General features: G+C 44.8%; 2 protein-coding genes across 3 annotated transcripts in view; one reads left to right on the forward strand and one right to left on the reverse strand.

Moving 5' to 3' along the window:
* The window catches only part of LOC142197883 (putative cation-transporting ATPase 13A4), a 96370-nt gene extending 81188 nt beyond the window's left edge, over nucleotides 1-15182 (reverse strand). For both annotated transcript variants that reach the window (XM_075268551.1, XM_075268550.1), the window contains exons 1-2: nucleotides 15121-15182; nucleotides 656-829 (exon numbers count right to left, since the gene is read on the reverse strand). In XM_075268551.1, coding sequence (XP_075124652.1) covers nucleotides 656-829; nucleotides 15121-15165 — 219 coding nt within the window. In that variant the 5' untranslated portion in view covers nucleotides 15166-15182. The remainder of the gene's footprint in view (nucleotides 1-655; nucleotides 830-15120) is intronic.
* The window catches only part of LOC142197886 (phospholipase A and acyltransferase 1-like), a 188118-nt gene extending 168924 nt beyond the window's left edge, over nucleotides 1-19194 (forward strand). The window contains exon 5 of the mRNA XM_075268558.1: nucleotides 18879-19194. The gene's annotated coding sequence lies outside the window, so the exon portion shown is untranslated. The remainder of the gene's footprint in view (nucleotides 1-18878) is intronic.
* The last annotated feature ends 2863 nt before the right edge of the window (nucleotides 19195-22057 follow it).

Here is a 22057-nt window from a genome sequence, read left to right on the forward strand (position 1 = left end):
TGCATGAATGTAGCCTTAGGATAAGGCCCCAGCTTGCAAGGTATATCAATAATGCAATTTAGGCCAGGTTCACAGGGGGTTTTTTGGTCTGAAACCTGAGGCGGAGGCCACATCAGGCTCTGTACCAAAAAACGGGTAGCCTCGACTGAATACCGGTGCACTGCACCAGCATCCAGTTGCGCACTCCGCTCTGGATTAGGCCCAATCTAGTCAGGAGGAAGGAGTGTCTTCAGGCCGAATCGCTGGGAGCTGGAACAAATGGCTCCCGGTAAAAAGAACTGACTGGCTCCCATTGATTTCAATGGGAGCCGTCTTTTTGGTCAGGATTTTGAGGCGGATACGGTCTCAAAATCCTGACCAAAAAACCCTGTGTGAACTTACATTAAAAATGCAGAAATGCAAGAATGCAGAACAAATGTGATTTTATCCACTGTGTTTTTTAACTATGGTTTGCTACATGGGGCCTAAGATTACTTTCACACGGTCCGTATTTTGCATTACTTGTAAGCCAAAGCAAGAGCTGGTCTTCTATGTTGTCTCCACTGGTTTTGGCTTGGAAATGCTTATGCTAAACATTGACCCTATACTGACTGTGTGAAAATGGCCTCATCTGTCTTATCTTACTTTATACTGATTTCACTATATGTTTACTTACAGTGGTTCTGAGCAATATCACATCAGCATCTGCCAAGTTGCATGAGACACAGTGACACCAGACATCCAGCTCAGGTTTCCAATAGAAAATCATTTTAAGGAGCCCCAAAGTAAAGATGTAACCAATAATGCAAAGAATATTTCGACATCGTTCTTTCTTATAACCAAACAGCTCCTAACAAAATGAATAGAGTTAAATATTAAGAATGTTTTCAGCAAACATATTAAACATTTAATATATATGAACTAAATAATATAAGTAACATGAGGTCTGATGAGCCTTCTTTTAATTTTACTGAGTCATCAAAAGTGGTGTCCATGAGTACCTAACAATTTTTTTTTATCCACAGTTAAAAAAATATGGAAAAAGCAAATCTGATTGTTTGCTACAGGAAACTGCTCCAGTATTGCAGCAGAAATGCTTGTTTTTTTAAATTACCAGTCATTTACTTGTATTGTACTTGCCTTTATCACAGCTGTTTACAACAAGATCTGCACTCAATTTGGTATATGTGTTGCTTGTGAACATGAGCAATCAATTAATGACTGCATAAATCATAAAGAAGAATTTATGATTTATGATTGGGTGTCAGTTGCCTGTTGTAGCTCCGAATTTTCTGGTTCATCATGTTCCAGATACTGTATTGCCATGGCTGCTGATCTTGCTACTTTTACTCCTGACACTTGTAGCTATGGCACTAGCAGAGTGAGGTGGACTGGGAGCTGGGAGAGGCCACTTGGGTATGCATGTGACTGCCTATCCTGAAAATTCCAATTTTCCCTTTGGGAGGCTTTATAAAGATAGTTTAAGAACATTGCTATCCAGTACTCATCCCTCTGCTTGATGCTAATAAGATGCTTGTCACTACCCTGTTTCCCCGAAAATAAGACAGTTTCTTATATTAAATTATCTAACGAAATATAGGACCTTTCTTATTTTCGGGGGATGTCTTATGCAGCGGCTGGAACAATCGGCAGTCATGCTGATGCTTCCTTAGCGGAGCGCCGGCATGACTGCCGGTTGTATGTGATCCAGAAGGTGAAGGGGGGGTGTCTTATTTTCGGGGAAACAGGGTATGTAAGCCTCCCATGCTTGCCAGCATGTGCATGGACCCAAGTCTGCCAGGCTTGGTTGTACTTGGCCACTGTGGTTGTCGTCATCATTATGATCTTGAAAGACATAAGGGTCAGCCTCCTCCCCCAGCTGTGCCTATAACATATCAATGGTCCCCTCTGCATCCAAAAGAGAGCCTTTCTCCCCTCCTTCTCCTCCTCCTCTTCCAGTCTAGGAGTCCTATTTCCTTTACCATAATTACTATGACCCAAATCATTATTCATCTCCACCAAAGTGGGCGATGACATTGACTAAGAGAAGGAAGATGCTCCTTCTCTTTCATCCCTCATTGCATGAGTATAAGCATTTCCTGTAACATATATAATAAAGCAATCTTCTCGTTGCAGATGTCTCTGCTGACAAATTTGTTAGTATCTTCTTAGATGACTTGAGAAACCAATACACTTCTCATCAACTTCCAATGACCAATCTTGAAATAACCCATTTTCCCTGTGGTCTGCTGCATACAGTTAATAAAGCAGTGAACCACTGATGAAGGACATATGCCATATAGGGACAATGTGTTACTCATACTAAATCTACCAAAGTAATAATACTGAAGCCATTGGCTTTGGCAACGCTGCCGAGCTGCCTTAATAATTGTAAAACAGCATTGCGGCACTTTACCTTACAGCCATGAAATGAAGGAGGAGGAGGAGGAGGAGGAGGGGAGAAGCAATGCCTTGCCATGGTGAAGATGGTGGAGGGAAACAATCCAGATCCAGAGGAGGTGGTTGGGCCCTGTATAGCGTTGGAACTGGGTCAGTAAAAATTGGGTGGAAGTAGCACCTGGTCTTGTTGCATTTCTGGACTGTAGCTACTGCCACTTTAAACATTGGCCCAGTGGACTGTGAATGCCATGTATTGCTTTTGTCCAAAACTGCTGATCAACATATAGATGGTGGTGTAGCACTTTTACCCTGACTAACATATCCAGGGAAAGTCCCACATTCTACAGGACATGGCAATATAAAACAGGGAAAGCTTTCTTAAAGAAGTAATAGTAGCTTGGTATCCTACATCAAGGTTGAGTACATCCCATCAGTTGGCGAAATGCAGTGGAATCCATTTAGTGGTACGGTAGCGACTGCACCTCAAGCAACTTGGCCTGGTGAGCGGTAAGTTAGCAGAAACACCAGAACACTTGGTGCATATTACTGTTTCCTGGATACACATTCCCTCATGGATGAATGACATTGGCGTAGAAGGGAAGAAGAAGGGGTTGCAGCTGAAGATGGAGGCGTCACTGGACTGAGCTCTTGGGCAGCCGTGGGGATGCCCCCATCGCCGCTTGAGTGCTGGGGCCCGCCCTCATTGCTGCGGATAACTCATTTGCATACTGGTTAAAACCGGTATTTCTAAGGAACGGCGCCGCAGAAACCATGTCTAAAGGTAAGAGATGAATAGCCTTTCTTAAGGCTATTCCGGCGTGGTAATTAGAAAAAAACTTGGTTTAGTGGTAGAATCCCTTTAAATCATAGATTTTTTCAGAATAGCACATGTCTGTGAGACTGTACATTGCATGAGCCGCAAATAAGGTTGAGCTGATCTTAAGATTTCAGGATCGTTTTTAAATGCTTCAATTTTTGGACTCCCCGCTGTGTAGTGATTGGAAAAAAAATCCCCCGGCTACTTAGTCCCCCCCACTTACCTGCACAGAATCGCTGCCACTCCCCATTCTTTTCGCTCCTCTTCTCTCTCCTTCACCTGCCTTCAGAGCGCCGTGCGCACCCCCGCCTCCCAGGCTAGTGTTAGAGATGCTGGGAGAAGGCAGGGCTTGTGGCTTAGGAGAGTGTGAGCGGGTACTGGGAGGGGAGACGTGATTGATGCATTCACGTCTCCCCACCCACACTCTCCTAAGCCACAACAAGCCCCGCTGACTCGAAACATCTCTAACACTAGCCTGGGAGGCGGGGGCATGCACGGCGCTCTGAAGGCATGTGAAGGAGAAAGAAGAGCAAGAAGAACGGGGAGCAGGATCGGCAGCAGCAGCGGATCTGTGCAGGTAAGTTGAGCGATCGGTATCGGCATTCCGTTCCCAATCTTTTTTAGGCGGGATCGGAACCCGATCAAGATCGTGAAATTTACTCGATTGCCGATCGGGATACAATCTTTTCTGATCCCGATCGCTCAACCCTAGCAACAAAAAATTGCTTAAGAAACAATTTTTTTTAGACTAGCACACTCTATTAGGGTAAGTTCACATGGAGTAACGTGCCGCGTGATTTGGCATGTATACGCCGTGTGAGATTTTGAGCGCCATATACGCTCCGATTGATTTCAATGGGAACCGGGACCGTATACGCGGCGCTATTTTGCGGCTGTGATTTTGCAGCGTTTACGGCCCGCAAAATCTGAACTTACCCTTACACTGTTTATTGCATTTTTTTTTCTCTTTCTGCAGGCTGCAACACTGCTTATTGGGTGACCAATATTTGTGGAAGTACAGAAGCACGGCCGGCACACGAGTGACATCCATGTCTCTCCCGTGCGCCATCTGTGCTGTTCATTCACAGCAGCTGGGTAGCACGCAATCATGTTCAACAGGCTTTAGTCTGAGATGAATCAACATTTGTTCAGCTTATTAAAAACTAAACAATTTAGAATATTCAGGTCAAACCCAGCTCATAATGAATTAGTTCACCCATCTCTAGTTATTGGTGTAAAAAAAAAAAAAAAAAAAAAAAAAAAAGCAGCAGATGCATTAATGCTAGTGAAAACAGCATGTGTAATAGCATCCTTAATAGACATTATGAAAAACCCAGTCTAAGGCCAAGGCCCCACGGGCCGGAAACAAAAACACATTGCGGTTCTTCCCGCAGCGCTTTGAAGAGAAAGTTCACAGAGTTTTCCTCCGCAGACTTTCTGTTACAATTATAACTATGGGGAAGTTGCTGGCGTTTCTGTAGATATAATTGACATGCTGCAATTTTCCAAACCGCAACAGCTTTGGAAATGACAGTGTGTCCGCGCTGCGATTTTTTCCACCAAGTGGGCATGGGAGTCGCATGAATCCCATCCAGTTTGCAAGTACTGTAAAATGCCACAATCTTTACCATGGCATTTCCGCCACGGCCAAATCGCAGCGTTTCAGGCCCCACATAGCCTACAGATAAAAAGCACTGCGAGAAAAACTGCAGGAACGCTGTTTGGTTATTGGAGCACAGATTTAAACGGTTTGGTTTTTGGTTGCCATGCCACTTATGCAGAGCCCCTGAAATGTCAGTAAAGTGGAAGCCACTGACATTTGACCCCATTTTGCAAACTACATCCCTAGTATTGCAATCCTGTAGGAATGCTACAAAGGCTGCTCTGCCTGAGATAACATCTTAACAGTTTTTAAAGTGTGTGCCTATGCTGACACAAGATGGGTGCAACATATTGGGCACCGAAATAGCATATCTCTGGCAAAAATGGGATTTTCATTTTTCAGCTGCGAATTCATTTATAGAAACAAAATTAATGCAACACTCGCTGCAACGCTTGATAAATCCCTTAAGGAGTGCAGTTTTTAAAGTGGGGTCTTGTGTTTGTGGACTCCCATTTACTATCAATTCAGGAGCTCTTCAAAAGTATCATGAAGTCCAAAAAACAAACTGTGCTCCAAAAACCAAATAGAGCTCCTTCCGATCTGTGCCTGACTATGTTTTGATTAATTTGAGGGGCGCAGTTTTGAAAATGGGGTGACTTATGGGGGATTTCTAAAGCAGTGTAGTTTGGTTGCATGCATACATTATGAACCCTTTCATTATGGGAAACTGGGTCTTGTGATCATGAGTGATCCCCAGTGTTGCTATGTAGTCGTTCTCTGCTGTCTGTAGATCTTATGATTTACAGGATTATATCATAACTAGAGATGAGCGAGTAGTACTCGAACTAGCAGGTATTCGATCGAATACTACGGTATTCGAAATACTCGTACTCGATCGAGTACCACTCGCTATTCGAATGTAAAAGTTTGATGCAGAACCAGCATTGATTGGCCGAATGCTATACAGTCGGCCAATCAACGCTGGTTCTTCTCCTACCTTTAGAAGTCTTCTCTGTGCAACTTTCCCGTGGTGTCTTCCGGCTCTTCATTCACTCTGCCAGGCATCGGGCCTGGGCAAAGCCGACTGCACATGTCCGTTTGTAGTGCAGGCATGCGCAGTTGGCTCTGCCCAGGCCCGATGCCTGGCAGAGTGAATTCAGAGCCGGAAGATGCCGCGGGGACGCTGCACGGAGAAGACTTCTCGGAGGATCCAGCCCAACCCTCACTCGTGGACTTGATAAGTATAATTTGATCGAATGTTGCCTACCCCTGAAACGAGCATTTCCCCCCCATAGACTATAATAGGGTTCAATATTTGATTTGAGTAGTCGAATATTGAGGGGCTACTCGAAACGAATATTGAACCTTGAACATTTCACTGTTCGCTCATCTCTAATCATAACCTATCAGCTCCCTCCTGAAAGTTCTCAGACACTTTACATCTATACCTAGTACCTAGTTCCACCCTCCTTTCTCTTCTGTATTTCCCTCCCATCCTGCTGAAGATATAATTTCTGCCATATGTAAGGGAGTGGGACTGCAGAGATATAATATGTGACTTTCTACAAGGATTAACTGCTTAGTTGTAAAATTACCAATAGTCACTCCCACTGCCTTCCTTTGCCCTCTGCTGTTCACCAGGTCTCAGTGTACATTACAGACTATGCATAGAAATCATAGGGCTTCATAGCAAAAGTTTGAATTTGGCCACCCCTTCCAATGGCATACTCACTGTGGTGGTAGGGTAATCAGTTCTTTCGAGGCCAGGATAGTGAAGATATCCTAAATCCTTCCTCCTTGTTCTGCTTCCTGAGATTTATGATGCAGTCTACTGTGTCAGGAGATTATTAATAGAGATGAGCGAACAGTGTTCTATCGAGTAGATGTCCGATCGGACATCATGCTGTTCGCCATGTTCGATTAGATACGAATACCGCGTGGCGAATGCACTTAAAATTTGATTCCCCTCCCACCTTCCCTGGCGCTTTTTCTGCACCAATAACAGCGCAGGGGAAGTGGGACAGGAACTACGACAAGGGAGGCCTTGAAAAAAACTAGGAAAAAGCCATTGGCTGCCGAGGACATGTGAAGTCATCTCCGATTCATTTGCGGCTTGCACTTAGTTAGAGACAGACATCTGCTGAACGCTAGATAGGTTTTAGACTCTGCTAGGCAGGAAATCAAAAGAAGAAGAAGAAGAACAGCTCTTTTAAGAGCTACACTGCAGGGAGACGCTCAATCCAGCTTTGTGTACCCACAAACGCCAAAGTGGGATACACTGCAATTAAACCAGGCTATATCTGCTCAACCCAGCTTTCCACGGTGTAGAATAAACTAAGTGGGATACACTGAAATTGTCAGCCTATATACCCTATATATGCTTAATCCAGGTTTCCCCGGCGTGTACCCCACCAAAACTAAGTGGCATACACTGAAATTGTCAGCCTATATACCCTATATATGCATAATCCAGGTTTCACCGTTTGTGTACCCCACCAAAACTTAAGTGGGATACACTGAAATTGTCAGCCTATATACCCTATATACACATAATCCAGGTTTCACCAGTGTGTACCCCACCAAAATTTAAGTGGGATACACTGAAATTGTCAGCCTATATACCCTATATATGCATAATCCAGGTTTCACCGTTTGTGTACCCCACCAAAACTTAAGTGGGATACACTGAAATTGTCAGCCTATATACCCTATATACACATAATCCAGGTTTCACCGGTGTGTTACCCCACCAAAATTTAAGTGGGATACTCTGAAATTGTCAGCCTGTATACCCTATATACGCTTAATACAGGTTTCAACATTGTGTACCCCCCCCAAAACTAAGTGGGATACACTGAAATTGTCAGCCTATATACCCTATATACGCTTAATCCAGGTTTCACCGGTGTGTACCCCACCAAAACTAAGTGGGAAACACTGAAATTGTCAGCCTATATACCCGATATACGCTTAATCCAGGTTTCACCGGTGTCTACCCAACCAAAACTAAGTGGGATACACTGAAATTGTCAGGCTATGTACGCTCAACCCAGCTTTCCACGGTGTGTACCCACAAAACCTATCTGGGATACACAGCAATTGTCAGGCTATATATGCCCAACCCAGCTTTGCACAGTGTGTACCCCCAAACGCCAAAGTGGGATACACAGCAATTGTCAGGCTATGTACGCTCACCCCAAGGGCCACAGCTCCAACTTCTACACCCAATACATGTAAGGAGCAGAGGGATCGGAGACGACAGGGTTGTGGTTGGTCAGGTACTCACGCAACATGTGCCTATACTTTTCCCTCCTGATGACACTAGGCCCCTCAATGGCAGTAGTTTGGGCAGGGGGGGTGGGGGGCATTAATGTGTACCAGACCTTGGAGAGTGTTCCCCTGGTGGTTGTGGACCGGATGGCAGTTGTTAGCCTCATGGGGGAAATCTCCCCTCTGCCGCCCGCGAGGGTTTATGGAAACATTTCCATCATATTCTGCACCAGTTGCTTGTGCCAATCAATTTTGTTATTTGTTTTTTTTCCTCTCCCCTACCAGAACAAAGGACCCGATTTTTTACTTATACTGGGGGTCGAGGATTGCAAAAATCCAGTATTGTTTGCTCTCCATGATGTGAAGAATGCGTTTGTCTCTCGAAAAGCAACCCAACATGAAGTCAGCCATGCGTGCTAGTGTGTTACTTGGCATGACTTTGATGCCTCCAACTGTAAGGGTCACTCTCCATTTCCTCCATTTTATACTCCCCTTCACACCATCTGTGCTGACCCTCAAGCCTCGGGTCGGACAGTGTCATGAAATGCCAGTGCGAAGATGACAGGAGTGTGCTCTGAATGTTTTCAGCCTATCAGAGGCTACTTTTCACTTAGGAAAATGGCTGCACTTTCACCAGTATATCAGGCACAATGGTGTCGGTTTCAAAGAACCATTGCACCAACTAGTTGACAACGTGGACCATGTGTGGACTGTGTTTGAGTCTGGCAAGCTCCAGATCTGATACTAGGTTCCGGCCATTATCACATACACAAACATGCCTGGTCCCAGGTGCGGCGGCGAAAACCTAACCTTGGGGGAAGTGTGTTTTCTGTCGGCCAAGCTGAGGAGCTTCAGCACGACCTGCTTTCATCTCCACACCCCAGTGCTGAAGCACATACAGGTCGCAGGTGTGGTCGAGGTTGCAGCAGAGTAGGTCAACCCCTGCCATGAATTTTGGGCTGGGAGAGGAGATAGGCCACCCCAGTTTGTGCCCCGGGCCCAACCTCAACTACATTCACCCAGCCTGTCATTACAGAGAAGCAGTGTCCCTGACCGCAGGCGCTTGGCCATGCGTCGGTGGTCAAGTGGGACTTACAGTAAAGTGCGGAACTCAGGGCCCGACTAATGTTAGGGGACACATGTTGGCGCTAGGCGGGGACGGCACACCAACAGAGGTAGTGACAGCTAGGGGCATCATAGCGAGGTGCCTCACCTGCTAGCAGGTCACAGAAGGCCTGAGTCTCCACAAGCCGGGAGACTCCTGGGCCAGCAGTTTTAAGATGAGGCCGTTGAAGCCTTGGGCATGTGGGTGGGTTGCACTGTACTTCTGCCTGTGATGAAAGGCCTGGGTGATAGGGAGTTGCTGGGAAGATGCACATGATAGTGCAGGTGAGAGGAGCAGAGGCAGGAAAAGGTGCAGATGGGGGTGAACTCCCCAAAGTGTCAGAGGTGGAGGTAACTTGGCTGGTGATCTGGACTGCAGTGCACAGCACTGGCATCACTGAGGACAGGTTGCTAGTCCACAATCACAAAATTGCCAGGAAATGGCAGAGGCTCCAGTGTTTGTGCATCAGGACACACAAAGTGGTGTGGTAGCTCCTGGGATTGGTGAAGTGGTTGGACAGAGTGAGGGACAGTTAAAGGACCTGAAAACATCTCCTGGGAGGGGGGAAATGTGGGATGACTGTCCTGGGAAGATTGGGCATGTTAGGAGGAAGGTGGACCAGACTCTTAGCAAGGAAGAGGACTTGAGGTAGTGGCTGACTGGCTGGTGGATAAGGAGCTGTAAGCATTATCCGCTAGCCATTGTAACACCTGTTCCTGGTGCTCGGGCCTGGTTAGTGTGGTACTCTGCTTAACGCAACTATCAAGTCAGGGATTGTGATGAGCGCATGCTAATGTTTCTTTAGCTTACAATTTGGGTTTCTGTCCATACTATTGGGGAAGAAAGAAGGTTTCCAGGTATTTTTAAACTTTCCATAGAGGTGGTATTGAGTGTGTAAAGTGTGTAGTTGTTAGGCTGTGATGTTGGGGTAATACAGGGACTTTGGCGTGTTAGATACCCCCAGGCATGCTTCCCCTGCTGTCCCAGTTGCATTCCTGAGGTGTTGGCATCATTTCCTGAGGTGACCCTCCTGAGTCAAATATTGGTTTCCCCCTAAACAAGTATTTTTTCCCCATAGACTATAATGGGGTTCGATATTCGTTCGAGCAGTCGAGTTTTGAGGGACTACTCCAATCGAATATTGAACTTTGAACATTTTAATGTTCGCTCATCTCTAATTATTAACCCTCTAATGAAGTGTAGCAGTAGGACAGTAAAGGGTGGCTGTGGAAAAGAATGTAACTGAAAGGGCTATTGTCTGCCAGACTGTGTAGTCTACTCTGTAGGCACAGGTAAGGATGACATTATTGTAATTGTTGCTGCATTTTTTTCTCTCAAAATCATTTACTTAAAAATATCAAAACAACCACTGTCTTTCTATATCCTGCAGTGTTTTTTTGGGGGAAGATGGGGCCGACTCTTTCTTTTCTTGTGGAGCCCCATAATATCTATGTATTTCTCTGCTCCCTACAAAACTAAGCAGGCAGAAAATGTAACCTGTTCAGCAACATTCTCATCCCTTATCTGACTACAGCTACTTTTGAGTCATTAAAGGGTTGGGGGCATATCTGTCAGACTATCATAAATCTCAGTAAATTTAGCTGGGGGTGCTATCAGAAAAAGAAACCCATTGAAGTCAATGGAAGGCTTTTTTTCAGCGCTGAAATTCCACACCAAATTCTTCACCATTCTCCTCCATGTGAATGCACCTTTAGGCTAAGGGCTCGTTCACACGGGGGGGCAGATTTTAACCATATTTTGATTCGGGGAGCGAAGTCAAAATATGGTCAAAACCCGCCTGCCACGATGTCGCGGTTGTGTCTTCCCCCACCACGGAGTCGGCTCAAATGAATGGGCCGACGCCGGAGGTTGCGGCTGCTAGGCGGAAGTCGCGGCTCTGCGAGCCACGGAATCCGCCTGAGGAAAGGGCAGCTTGCTTCTTTTTTTCCGCTATCGCCAGCGGCTATCGGCTAGCGGAAAAAAGAACGCTAGTGGTCTACATAGACCACCATTGTAAAGGGGCGGATTATGACGTAGATTCCGCTGTCAAAATCTGCCCCTTTGGCCCCATGTGAACTAGCCCTAAGGCTCCATCTAGCGAGCCGCAGCCAAACAGCGCTGCAGGAAAAACCGCAGTGAAAACGCATTGCGGCTTTTCCCACAGCACTTTTCACAAAAAGTCTGTGGAGTTTTCCTGTGTGGACTTTCTGCTTCAATTAAACCAATAGAGAAACAGTCCAGAGTTTCCATAGGCATAATTGACATGCTGCGCGTTACAAAAATGTGACGGTTTTGAAAATTGCAGCATTTCTACTGTGCATATGTTTCTGCAATACTGAATGGAATTTCCTAGTATCCCATCTACTACACAGGGACTGTGAAATGCTGCACCCAATCCACAGGGTTTACGCCATGTGGGGTTTCAGTCCTATTCTGAAATATACTTAAGGAAGATGCTCTGAATTTTTTTGTGCTTCTTAATAAATTTAGCATATATTCACATTATTTACAAAACTGTGTTGTTTTTCATGGTCCTAACATCCATGAAAAATGGACACACTCATTTGTTTGTGATTTCATTGTGGATCTGTTCCATTTAATTTTTGATAGCCAAGCGATATCAGTTTTGCATTTGTTTTTAATGGGTCTTTGAAAAAAATCTGATGAATTTCATTATTCCTTTTTTGACCCAGCAAACAGATCCATTTTTAATGGCCATAATGCAGAAGTCAATCCGTTAATTTTAATGGGGTCCGATAGTCCATTAATCCGTTAATGGATCCATTAATTTTTATGGGGTCTGGGTGTCCCTCAAAATGGACAAAGATAGAGCATATCCGTTTCTTTATCTGACCATTTTCTGACCATTCATTAGTGACGCTAGGTTCACACTAGCCCCCGGAGTCCGTTCCCAGCTTTCCGTCTTCTGCATCAAACTGTCAGACTGGGTCTGGCCGTGAGAGCTGGTAAAATCGGACACAGAGTAAAGCATGTCTGACTCTGTGTCTGATTTTAAAAACCGGTTTTGCGGCAGAGAGCATAAAACGCTCACCGGTGCTCACGGCCAGACATCTTTCAAACCCATTCAAATGAATGGGTATGAAAGAGTCCTGCAGGTTTCCGTCTCCTGCTCAGTTTTGTGCAGGAAACGGAAACCTGCCTGAACGGAGACCGGGCGCAGATGTGAACGAGCCCTTTGAGGGGCTCTTTGAACCTGTGTTACTAAAAATATAGATACTTCAAGCACATTTCAAGGAGTTACATTTCTTGAGTTTATTTACAGAAATAAATGCCTCAAGCTGAGCGCACAGCCAGCGCTGCTACATCTCGGCATAGGAATGAATTGACCAGCGTTGATTGGCTGAATGTCATACAGAGTACAGCATTCGGCCAATCAACGCTGGTTCTGCCGGAGGAGGCGGAGTCTAAGATCGGTCCACAGCAGTCTCCATTCCAGTCCGATCTTAGACTCCTCCTCCTCACAGACGAGCCTCCGGCAGAACCAGCATTAATTGGCCGAATGCTGTACTCTGTATGGCATTTAGCCAATCAACGCTGGTCAATGCATTCCTATGGGAAAAAGTCAGCTCCCGCATATCGCAAGCCAACAGGGATCCTGACCATATAGAGCCCCAAAGAGCTGGGTGAGTGACATTCCCACCTAAATAAAGGTAATCCCTAGCTAACCCTGCCTGTAGATCTGTCCCTGTCTCACAATCACATAGTTCACAGTCTCATATGACCCGGATATTAAATCCACTGTTTGTATAAATTGGAGGTGAGTTTGCCACCTGGTGTTCACTCGAATCGAACATCTCGAACAGCCTGATATCCGATCGAACATGTACTTGATCAAACGCTGTTCGCTCATCTCTATTCAGTACTCTACTCATTTAGTTCTCTCTTTTCACTCGGTCTGATGTTGATTATACAGCCTCCGATACCGTTCCTTCTCACACTTGGGGTGAAGCAGATGGTCACTTACAGTACTGCCCAGTGCCGTCAAGGTCTCATACATGGTGTGGGATTTATTCTCCCACATGGAGCTCACCATGGACAGTATCCTTATGTCACCCACCACCTGTACTGGTTCCTGTGGGCTCCCCAGGACAGAGCTGGCGCTTCTGATCAGGCTGTCAAGATATAGGTATAATGGAAAGAGAAAGTCTGCAGAGGAAAACTCTAAGGACTTTCTGTGAAAAGTGCTGAGGGAAAAACCATGATGTGTTGCCGCATAGGGCCTTAGCCTAAGGCTAACGCCCCACGTTGCGGAAACGCAGCTTTTTTGTTGCAGAATTTTTTGCAGTTTTTTGAGCCAAAGACAGGAGTGGAATGAGAAGAAGGTAGAAGTATAAGAATAAGTATATTTCCCATTCCTTTTGTAGACCATTCTTGACTTTGGCTCAAAAAAAAAAATCGACAAAATCTGCAACAACATAAAAAAGCTGCATTTCCACAATGTGGGGCCTCAGCCTAAAGATTTAAAACTAGCCTAGCCATAGACAGAAAACTGATGATGAGAATCTGATACATGTGGCCTTAGCCTCAGTTTGATTTGTTCTTTGCTATTACGACTGAAGCCCCATTTTGTGAAAAGGTTGCGTTTTACAGTACCTGCAAAGTGAATGGGATTCTGGCTAATCCCATCCACACATTGCAGAGAAAGATCTGCAGAGGAAAGCTGTGTTTTCAAAAAAGTTTTCGTTTTTGAAAATTGCAGCATTTCAATTATACCTGCGGAAATGCTGGTGTTTTCCATATAGTTAAAATAAGGGCAAAAAGTCTAAAGGAAAAACTCTGCAAAAATGCAATGAAAAATGTTGCGGAACAAAATGTGATGCATTTAAGCCTTTTTTTTTTCCACAGCTGTTCTTTTTGCTCTGTTATGCTACCCTGTTTCCCCGAAAATAAGACACTTTCTTATAATTAATTATCTAACGAAATATATGACCTTTCTTATTTTCGGGGGATGTCTTATGCAGCGGCTGGAGCGGGGAACAATCGGCAGTCATGCTGATGCTTCCTTAGTGGAGCGCCGGCATGACTGCTGGTTGTATGTGATCCAGAAGGTGAAGGGGGGGGAGGTGTCTTATTTTCGGGAAAACAGGGTATGTGAGACTTTAGCTTAAACAGCAACTTGACTCCTAGCCACAGGGTAGGGGATAAATTGAATATTGATAGGGTCCACCACTGGGATCCCCACCAACACAAAAATAAGGGTGTCGTGTAGCCCCCTCTGAATGAAACTGCTATCATACAGTCTCACTGATGCTCTATTAATTCCTATGGTACTGCCAGTGGTATCTCAGCATTGTACTTCACTTATCTTCAGCAGAAATGGAGCCGCATACACCTATAATTTCAATCAGATTGGGGTAAAAGGCTTCCCCGTTCTATAGATTTGTGGGAGTCTCAGCAGCCAAACCACCTCTAACCTGCTAACTTATTCCCTAGCCCAGAAACTGCTCTACATAAAACAGTGCAGATCAGGTCAAATTAAAATAGGTGTCAGCAAAAGTTCCTTCAATTTATTCTGCAGTAAAGTGGCTCAATATACAACCTGTAAAGTATGAACATCCATGCAGAGATATGCACTCTATACAGACAGTGAAACAAGTGTGAGAATAGCCTAACTGGGTTATTTGCATATTACTGAAATCAGATTAGCACATTGGAATTCATGATACGGTAATGCTGAGCTGTTATCCCAAACATTTTGTTTCAACTTTTACATAGTGGATTTTATATTCAGTAACCAAGTAACTGATCAATGATAGAAAGGCTGCTCGCACAGCGTCCTTGAACAGAAACACCTCTGATCCAAGTCTGTATAATAGCTACAGGCATTGACTTTTCATGTAAAAAACCCACAAAAGATATACAAGTATATGCAACATTCATTGCTATATAGTCATGCAGGTGCAGTAATAGTAAAATGTACTTTACCATTTCATTTTCAAGCCCCTCATTGAGTATGTTCTCTGAAGTCATTGTAGGCTGATGTCCCTTTCCTGGAGTAGAAATGAATGTACTGACTTGCTCTAGAGCATGTACTTTCTCAGTGCACACCCTCCCTTTTCATCTCCTTCAGCTCCACCTTGCGACTGCATCTCATGTCTTTCAGGACTGATCGTGAGATATACTGTACATAAGGTAAATTGTAAACAGCATTCCTTCAGATCAAATGATTTTTACTTAAAAAATGTATGTGTAAGGATTGGAGTCAGGGTCAGGCAGTGCAAAGTGACACAGCTGGGAAAGCAACACTGTGCAACTAATGACAAAAGGGGTCGCAGGCCCTGCGGCTATGGCTATGCTGTAGTATCTGAAATGAGGCAGACCAATGCACTTCCTAATTGAAGTGTGACTACCACGGCTCCTAACCTTCTATCCGGCGGCTAGGATAAGGGGAGAGGAGGCCCTGAAAGTCCTAGGGACTGGAGTCACGGGGTCACACCTAAACAGAAAGCACAGTGTAAATGCAATGCAAAACAAAAGACTAAACAGAATGGAACCAGGGAGGACCACATGTCCCAGCAAGACACAGAAGAGAAGGCGAGGTCAGACGAGCAAGAGGTCAAGCCAGGAGATATAATAAAGGTACCAAATCAAAAGACTAGGGATAGTCAAAAATACAAGCCGGGTAAATAAACCAAGAGAACAGACCGAATACTAACAGACAGGGAATCAGACTGAGCAGGGGGACCAGGAAACACAAAGTGAATGGCTGGCAAGGATCCATGCCTGGGTGGGGTTTAAATAGCAGCAGAGAACACACCTGATGGCTAACGGCATGGAGACTGAAGGCAAGGAAAAGATTAACCCTTAATGACCTAAGCACACCCAATAGAACTCCTAACACGTCTCCCAGGGAGATGCCGCGCAGCAAGGAGACCGCGGCGACTCCGTATCCTGACAGTATGCATAAGAAGTAGCTCTTACATAAGGTTTACACCTGCATTTGGGCTTCTGTTCTTGAGGTCCTCTTGGGGACCTGAAAAAATGAAAACCCAATCAGCTTAAAAAGCGGTTACCCGCGGAAACCCACGGACCCCATTGACTATAATGGTCTGCCTTGTTTCTGCCTGAAAAATGCCAGACAAAGCGGAGTGAAAAGTCCTCCTTACTGGACTTTTCTCTATGCATTTTTCAAGTGGATTCGGGGATGAGAACCCCAAATGGAATCCAGGCGCATGTGTCCATGCAACTAATTAATACTAACTAACTAATAATTATTAGAGTGTTTCCATAGCATTTTTCTCCTTGCTGCAGTTTTGTTGTGCTTTTTTCAGCCAAAACCAAAATGGCATCTAGAAGAGAATGAAATAGTCCTGGGAAACTGTCCCTGTGGACCCCAAAACTCCCGCCCTTACAAGGGCAGTACCAAGATGTGACCTCGCAGAAAAAAGGTTGTCCCTATTATTGGAACTGCGAGGTTACAGCTTGGTACTGCCCTTGTAAGGGCGGAGTTTTAGGATCCACAGTTACAGTTTCTAACGGTCAGTTTAGGAAAATTTAGGTCTCCTGGGACCAATTGATAACATCTGATGGGGTAAGGTTGAACCATGATTTAATATATAACCTATGTTGATTATTTGATATCAGCTGTTTCCTCATTTGTGTATGGAGCTACAGTGTGTAGCGTCTTCACATTTGTGATGTTTCTATGTACCTATAGGGGTTCATATTAATTGTTAAGTTTTAAGTTTCACTAGTGCTATTTATGATATATTTCATCTGGTGAGTGTGGTTTCCTCCATCTTCACTTGCAGAGTGAATCATTTTTGAGTACCTGGTTTTGCTGTATTTATTACATGTAGGGTATAAGCAGAAAGTAATTCCTGCAATTTGTCATACATGTATGCAGGGCCGCCATCAGGAATTTTGGGGCCCCATACAGCCTACGTGTCTGCCCCCCCCCCCAACAAATTTAGCCCCGCCCACTTTTCTGCTGACTCCGCCCATTCATTTTTTATGTGCTCCCACACAGTATAATCCTCCTACAGTCACCTGTAAATTATATACCCCCCTCCATCTCTCCCCCAGTTTCATATACACCCTTCCTCTGCCCCCAGTTTCATGTCCCCCCCTCCATCTCTGTCCCCAGTTTCATGCTGTTCTCCCCCTTTCAACTGCCCACAGTTTCATGTCCCCCCGTCTGCCCCATTGTCATGCCGTTCCCTCCTCATCTGCCCGTGTCATGCCATTCTCCCCCCACTTCATCTGCCCCATTGTCATGCCGTTCTCCCCCCCCCACTTCATCTGCCCCAGTGTCATGCTGTTCTCTACCCACCCCCTTCATCTGCACCAGTGTTATGCCATTCTCTCCCCACCCCCTTCATCTGCCCGTGTCATGCCATTCTCTCCCCACCCCCTTCATCTGCCCCAGTGTCATGCCATTCTCCCTCCCTTCATCTGCCCCAGTGTCATGCCATTCCCCCCCCCTTCATCCCAGTGTCATGCCATTCTCTCCCCACCCCCTTCATCTGCCCCAGTGTCATGCCATTTCCCCCCCCCTTCATCCCAGTGTCATGCCATTCTCTCCCCACACCCTTCATCTGCCCCAGTATCATGCCATGCTCTCCCCACCCCCTTCATCTTCCACAGTGCCGTGCCATGCCGTTCCCCCCCCTCCCCTCCATTTGCCCCCCTGTTTCATGGGCCCCTTCACTTACCTCTTCCATCTCTGTCACCCGCCGCTCCGCTCTCACGCCACTGATATAATTTAGGCGCGATGTGATGACGTCATCACATCGCGCCTACAGACGCCGAAGCCGGACAGCAGCGTTTAAACCAGGAGCTGAGCTGTCATAGCTCCTGCTTTAATCGCGTAAGTATTCAGCTCATCGGCGTCCGTCGGACGCCGATCAGCTGAAATCGGGACCGGCAAGTGCTGGGGCGGGCAAGTGCCGGGGGCCCCAAGAGGCTCTGTGGGCCCCGGCACTTGCCCGACTATGCCCTGCGCTGACGCCGGCCCTGAATGACTGGTACAGGCGCCAGGGGGCCGGCACACGGTGGCGGGCCAAAGCCGGGCCCCCACCAGTTTTCAATTTGGCCGGGCCCCTGACGCCAGTACCAGTAATACTGGCCTATCGGCGGCCCTGCATGTATGTCAAAGAGACCACACAGGCACAGGAGATGTCGCTGTGTAATCACTACAGGATCCTGGCTGGAACAGCTGGCATAGAGATGACTCTGTTAGGGTAATTCTCTATATATGTCTCTGTATTATATGAACCAAAGTCTGAACCAAGATTTCTGAATCCATTTTAGTATGATTATGCAACATTGTAATATGATGGTCACTCTTTTATGAATCATAGTTTTGCTCAAACAAGATATGTGATACACACTAGATTCCTTCAGTGTCTTCCCTTATGCAACCACTATTTGATGTTTTAGCTTGTGCATGCCTAAAGGAGAAAGTAGTGCGGGAATATGCTTTAAACATTTATGTTCCCCATGCAGTTCAGAAATTGTTATCACACTCCAAGATCAGGCATCTGTCAATGGCCTGACTGACACTTCTTACACCCCCTAACGTCACAAGTAAAAGGTGTACTACTGTATACTTAATCCAGCCACCTTGCTGTCTGAGACTGAACAGGAGAGCAAGACAATGAAAAACTCAGTAGATCATGATTGTTTTGAGTTGATGAAAGTTGAGACACCAATACTTAATGCTTATCTTGAATATTTTGTAGATGGATCCAGATACTACATTGATGGGAAACCATACACAAGATTTGCAGTAACCACCCTTGAGGAAGTGGTAAAGCAAGAATCTCTCCCACTTGGATGTTCTGCCCAGAAGAGGGAGTTAAAAGTTATCGCTGAAGCGTGTATAATGGCGGAAGGTCGGCCAGTAAATATCTATACAGATTCCCGGTATGCATTTGGCATAGCGCATGATTATGGTCCCATTTGGCGCAGTAGAGATTTTGTTGGGTCTTGAGGCAAATCCATTAAGAATGCTGAGTTAGTAGATTAATTGTTTATAGCATTGATGCTGCCCAAGCAGGTAGCAAATATAAAACTTCAAGCTCATACTTCAAGCTCATACAAAAGAGCAGACCCAAGAAGCAGAAGGAAATTGTAGGGCAGATACGGCTGCAAAAGCTACTGCTCTGGTTTCTCTCTCTGAAATGACATATACAGTCCTATGAAAAAGTTTGGGCACCCCTATTAATCTTAATCATTTTTAGTTCTAAATATTTTGGTATTTGCAACAGCCATTTCAGTTTGATATATCTAATAACTGATGGACACAGTAATATTTCAGGATTGAAATGAGGTTTATTGTACTAACAGAAAATGTGCAATATGCATTAAACCAAAATTTGACCGTTGCAAAAGTATGGGCACCTCAACAGAAAAGTGACATTAATATTTAGTAGATCCTCCTTTTGCAAAGATAACAGCCTCTAGTCGCTTCCTGTAGCTTTTAATCAGTTCCTGGATCCTGGATAAAGGTATTTTGGACAAACAATTCAAGTTCAGTTAAGTTAGATGGTCGCCGAGCATGGACAGCCCGCTTCAAATCATCCCACAGATGTTCAATGATATTCAGGTCTGGGGACTGGGATGGCCATTCCAGAACATTGTAATTGTTCCTCTGCATGAATGCCTGAGTCGATTTGGAGTGGTGTTTTGGATCATTGTCTTGCTGAAATATCCATCCCCGGCGTAACTTCAACTTCGTCACTGATTCTTGAACATTATTCTCAAGAATCTGCTGATACTGAGTGGAATCCATGCGACCCTCAACTTTAACAAGATTCCCGGTGCCGGCATTGGCCACACAGCCCCAAAGCATGATGGAACCTCCACCAAATTTTACAGTGGGTAGCAAGTGTTTTTCTTGGAATGCTGTTTCTTTTTGGACGCCATGCATAACGCCTTTTTTTTTTATAACCAAACAACTCAATCTTTGTTTCCAAAATGAAGTTGGCTTTTCCAAATGTGCTTTTGCATACCTCAGGCAACTCTATTTGTGGCGTACGTGCAAAAACGGCTTCTTTCTCATCACTCTCCCTGACAGCTTCTCCTTGTGCAAAGTGCGCTGTATTGTTACCGATGCACAGTGACACCATCTGCAGCAAGATGATGCTGCAGCTCTTTGGAGGTGGTCTGTGGATTGTCCTTGACTGTTCTCACCATTCTTCTTCTCTGCCTTTCTGATATTTTTCTTGGCCTGCCACTTCTGGGCTTAACAAGAACTGTCCCTGTGGTCTTCCATTTCCTTACTATGTTCCTCACAGTGGAAACTGACAGGTTAAATCTCTGAGACAACGTTTTGTATCCTTCCCCTGAACAACTATGTTGAACAATCTTTGTTTTCAGATCATTTGAGAGCGGGCTGTCCATGTTCGGCGACCATCAAACTTAACTGAACTTGAATTGTTTTGTAGAAAGAAATGGTCCAAAATACCTTCATCCAGGATCCAGGAACTGATTAAAAGCTACAGGAAGCGACTAGAGGCAAAAGGAGGATCTACTAAATATTAATGTCACTTTTCTGTTGATGTGCCCATATTTTTGCACCGGTCAAATTTTGGTTTAATGCATATTGCGCATTTTCTGTTAGTACAATAAACCTCATTTCAATCCTGAAATATTACTGTGTCCATCAGTTATTAGATACATCAAACTGAAATGGCTGTTGCAAACACCAAAATATTTAGAACTAAAAATGATTAAGATTAATAGGGGTGCCCAAACTTTTTCATAGGACTGTATTGTGGATACAAAAATGCCACGTGGGGAGATGGATTTCAGTCTTCTTAAAAAACAAACCACACATCAAGAAAAAGAATCCTGGAAGAGGAAGATGGCAGAGAAGAATAAGGAAGGTTTATAAGTTGTAAATTCAAAACTATGCCTTCCCAGGGTACAATGATGATCCAATGATGTATGCCCTACCACATGACCAAACACATTAATTGAAAGAAGGCTATGGTAAGTTTGATAGATCAAGCATGGGTTGCCCCTGGATTCAATCACACTGCTGCCAAATTTGTTCAGGGATGTGTTGTCTGTGCTTGCTATAACACCGGAAGAACAGTTAAAGTACCTGCAAAGTGTACTCTGAAGCCATTATATCTGTTTCAGCAAATACAAAGATTGATTTAATTCAATTACCAAGGGTAGGTACATATGAATATGTCCTGTATGTGTTGACTTCTGTTCAGACTGTAGTAAAAAAGTTGCTAGCAGAAGTAGTCTACAGATTTGGAGTTCCAGAAGTAATTGAGAGTGACAGAGGAACTCATTTCACTTCTGAAATGCTACAGGAGATTCTCCAAGCCTTAGGTATTGAACAAGCTTTCCATACGCCCTACCATCCACAAAGCAGTGGAAAAGTACAGAGACTAAATGGAACACTTAAATTGAAAAAACAAAAGGCCATGGCAGAGACAGGTAAACCATAGGGTGAATGTTTACCTATAGCCTTACATACAGTCCGAATGACACCTCATAGGAAAACAAAGCTAAGCCCTTATGAGATACTCTTTGGTACCGCACCAAGAACTGGCTTATATTTTCCACAACAGCTTTAGATCAGACATTCTGATATAACCGAGTATGTAGGAAATCAGCAAAGAAGTCTCCAGCAGATTCATAACCGTGTTTTCAGTTCAATTCTAGATCCTTACACATTGGAGGGAACTCATTCTTTACAACCTGGAGATTGGGTTACTGTAAAGCGACACATGAGGAAAGCCTTGGAATCACGATTTGATGGTCCGTTCCAGGTCCAGCTAATTACACCCACCTCAGTCAAATTAGAGGGAAAGTCTACCTGGATTCACACCTCACCCTGCAACCGATTCCTCAAACCATGAGTCTAGGAAATTATCTGATTTCTTATTCAATATTATGT

This window comes from Leptodactylus fuscus, chromosome 3, assembly GCF_031893055.1.
Source record: "Leptodactylus fuscus isolate aLepFus1 chromosome 3, aLepFus1.hap2, whole genome shotgun sequence".
Classification (NCBI taxonomy): Eukaryota; Metazoa; Chordata; class Amphibia; order Anura; family Leptodactylidae; genus Leptodactylus; species Leptodactylus fuscus.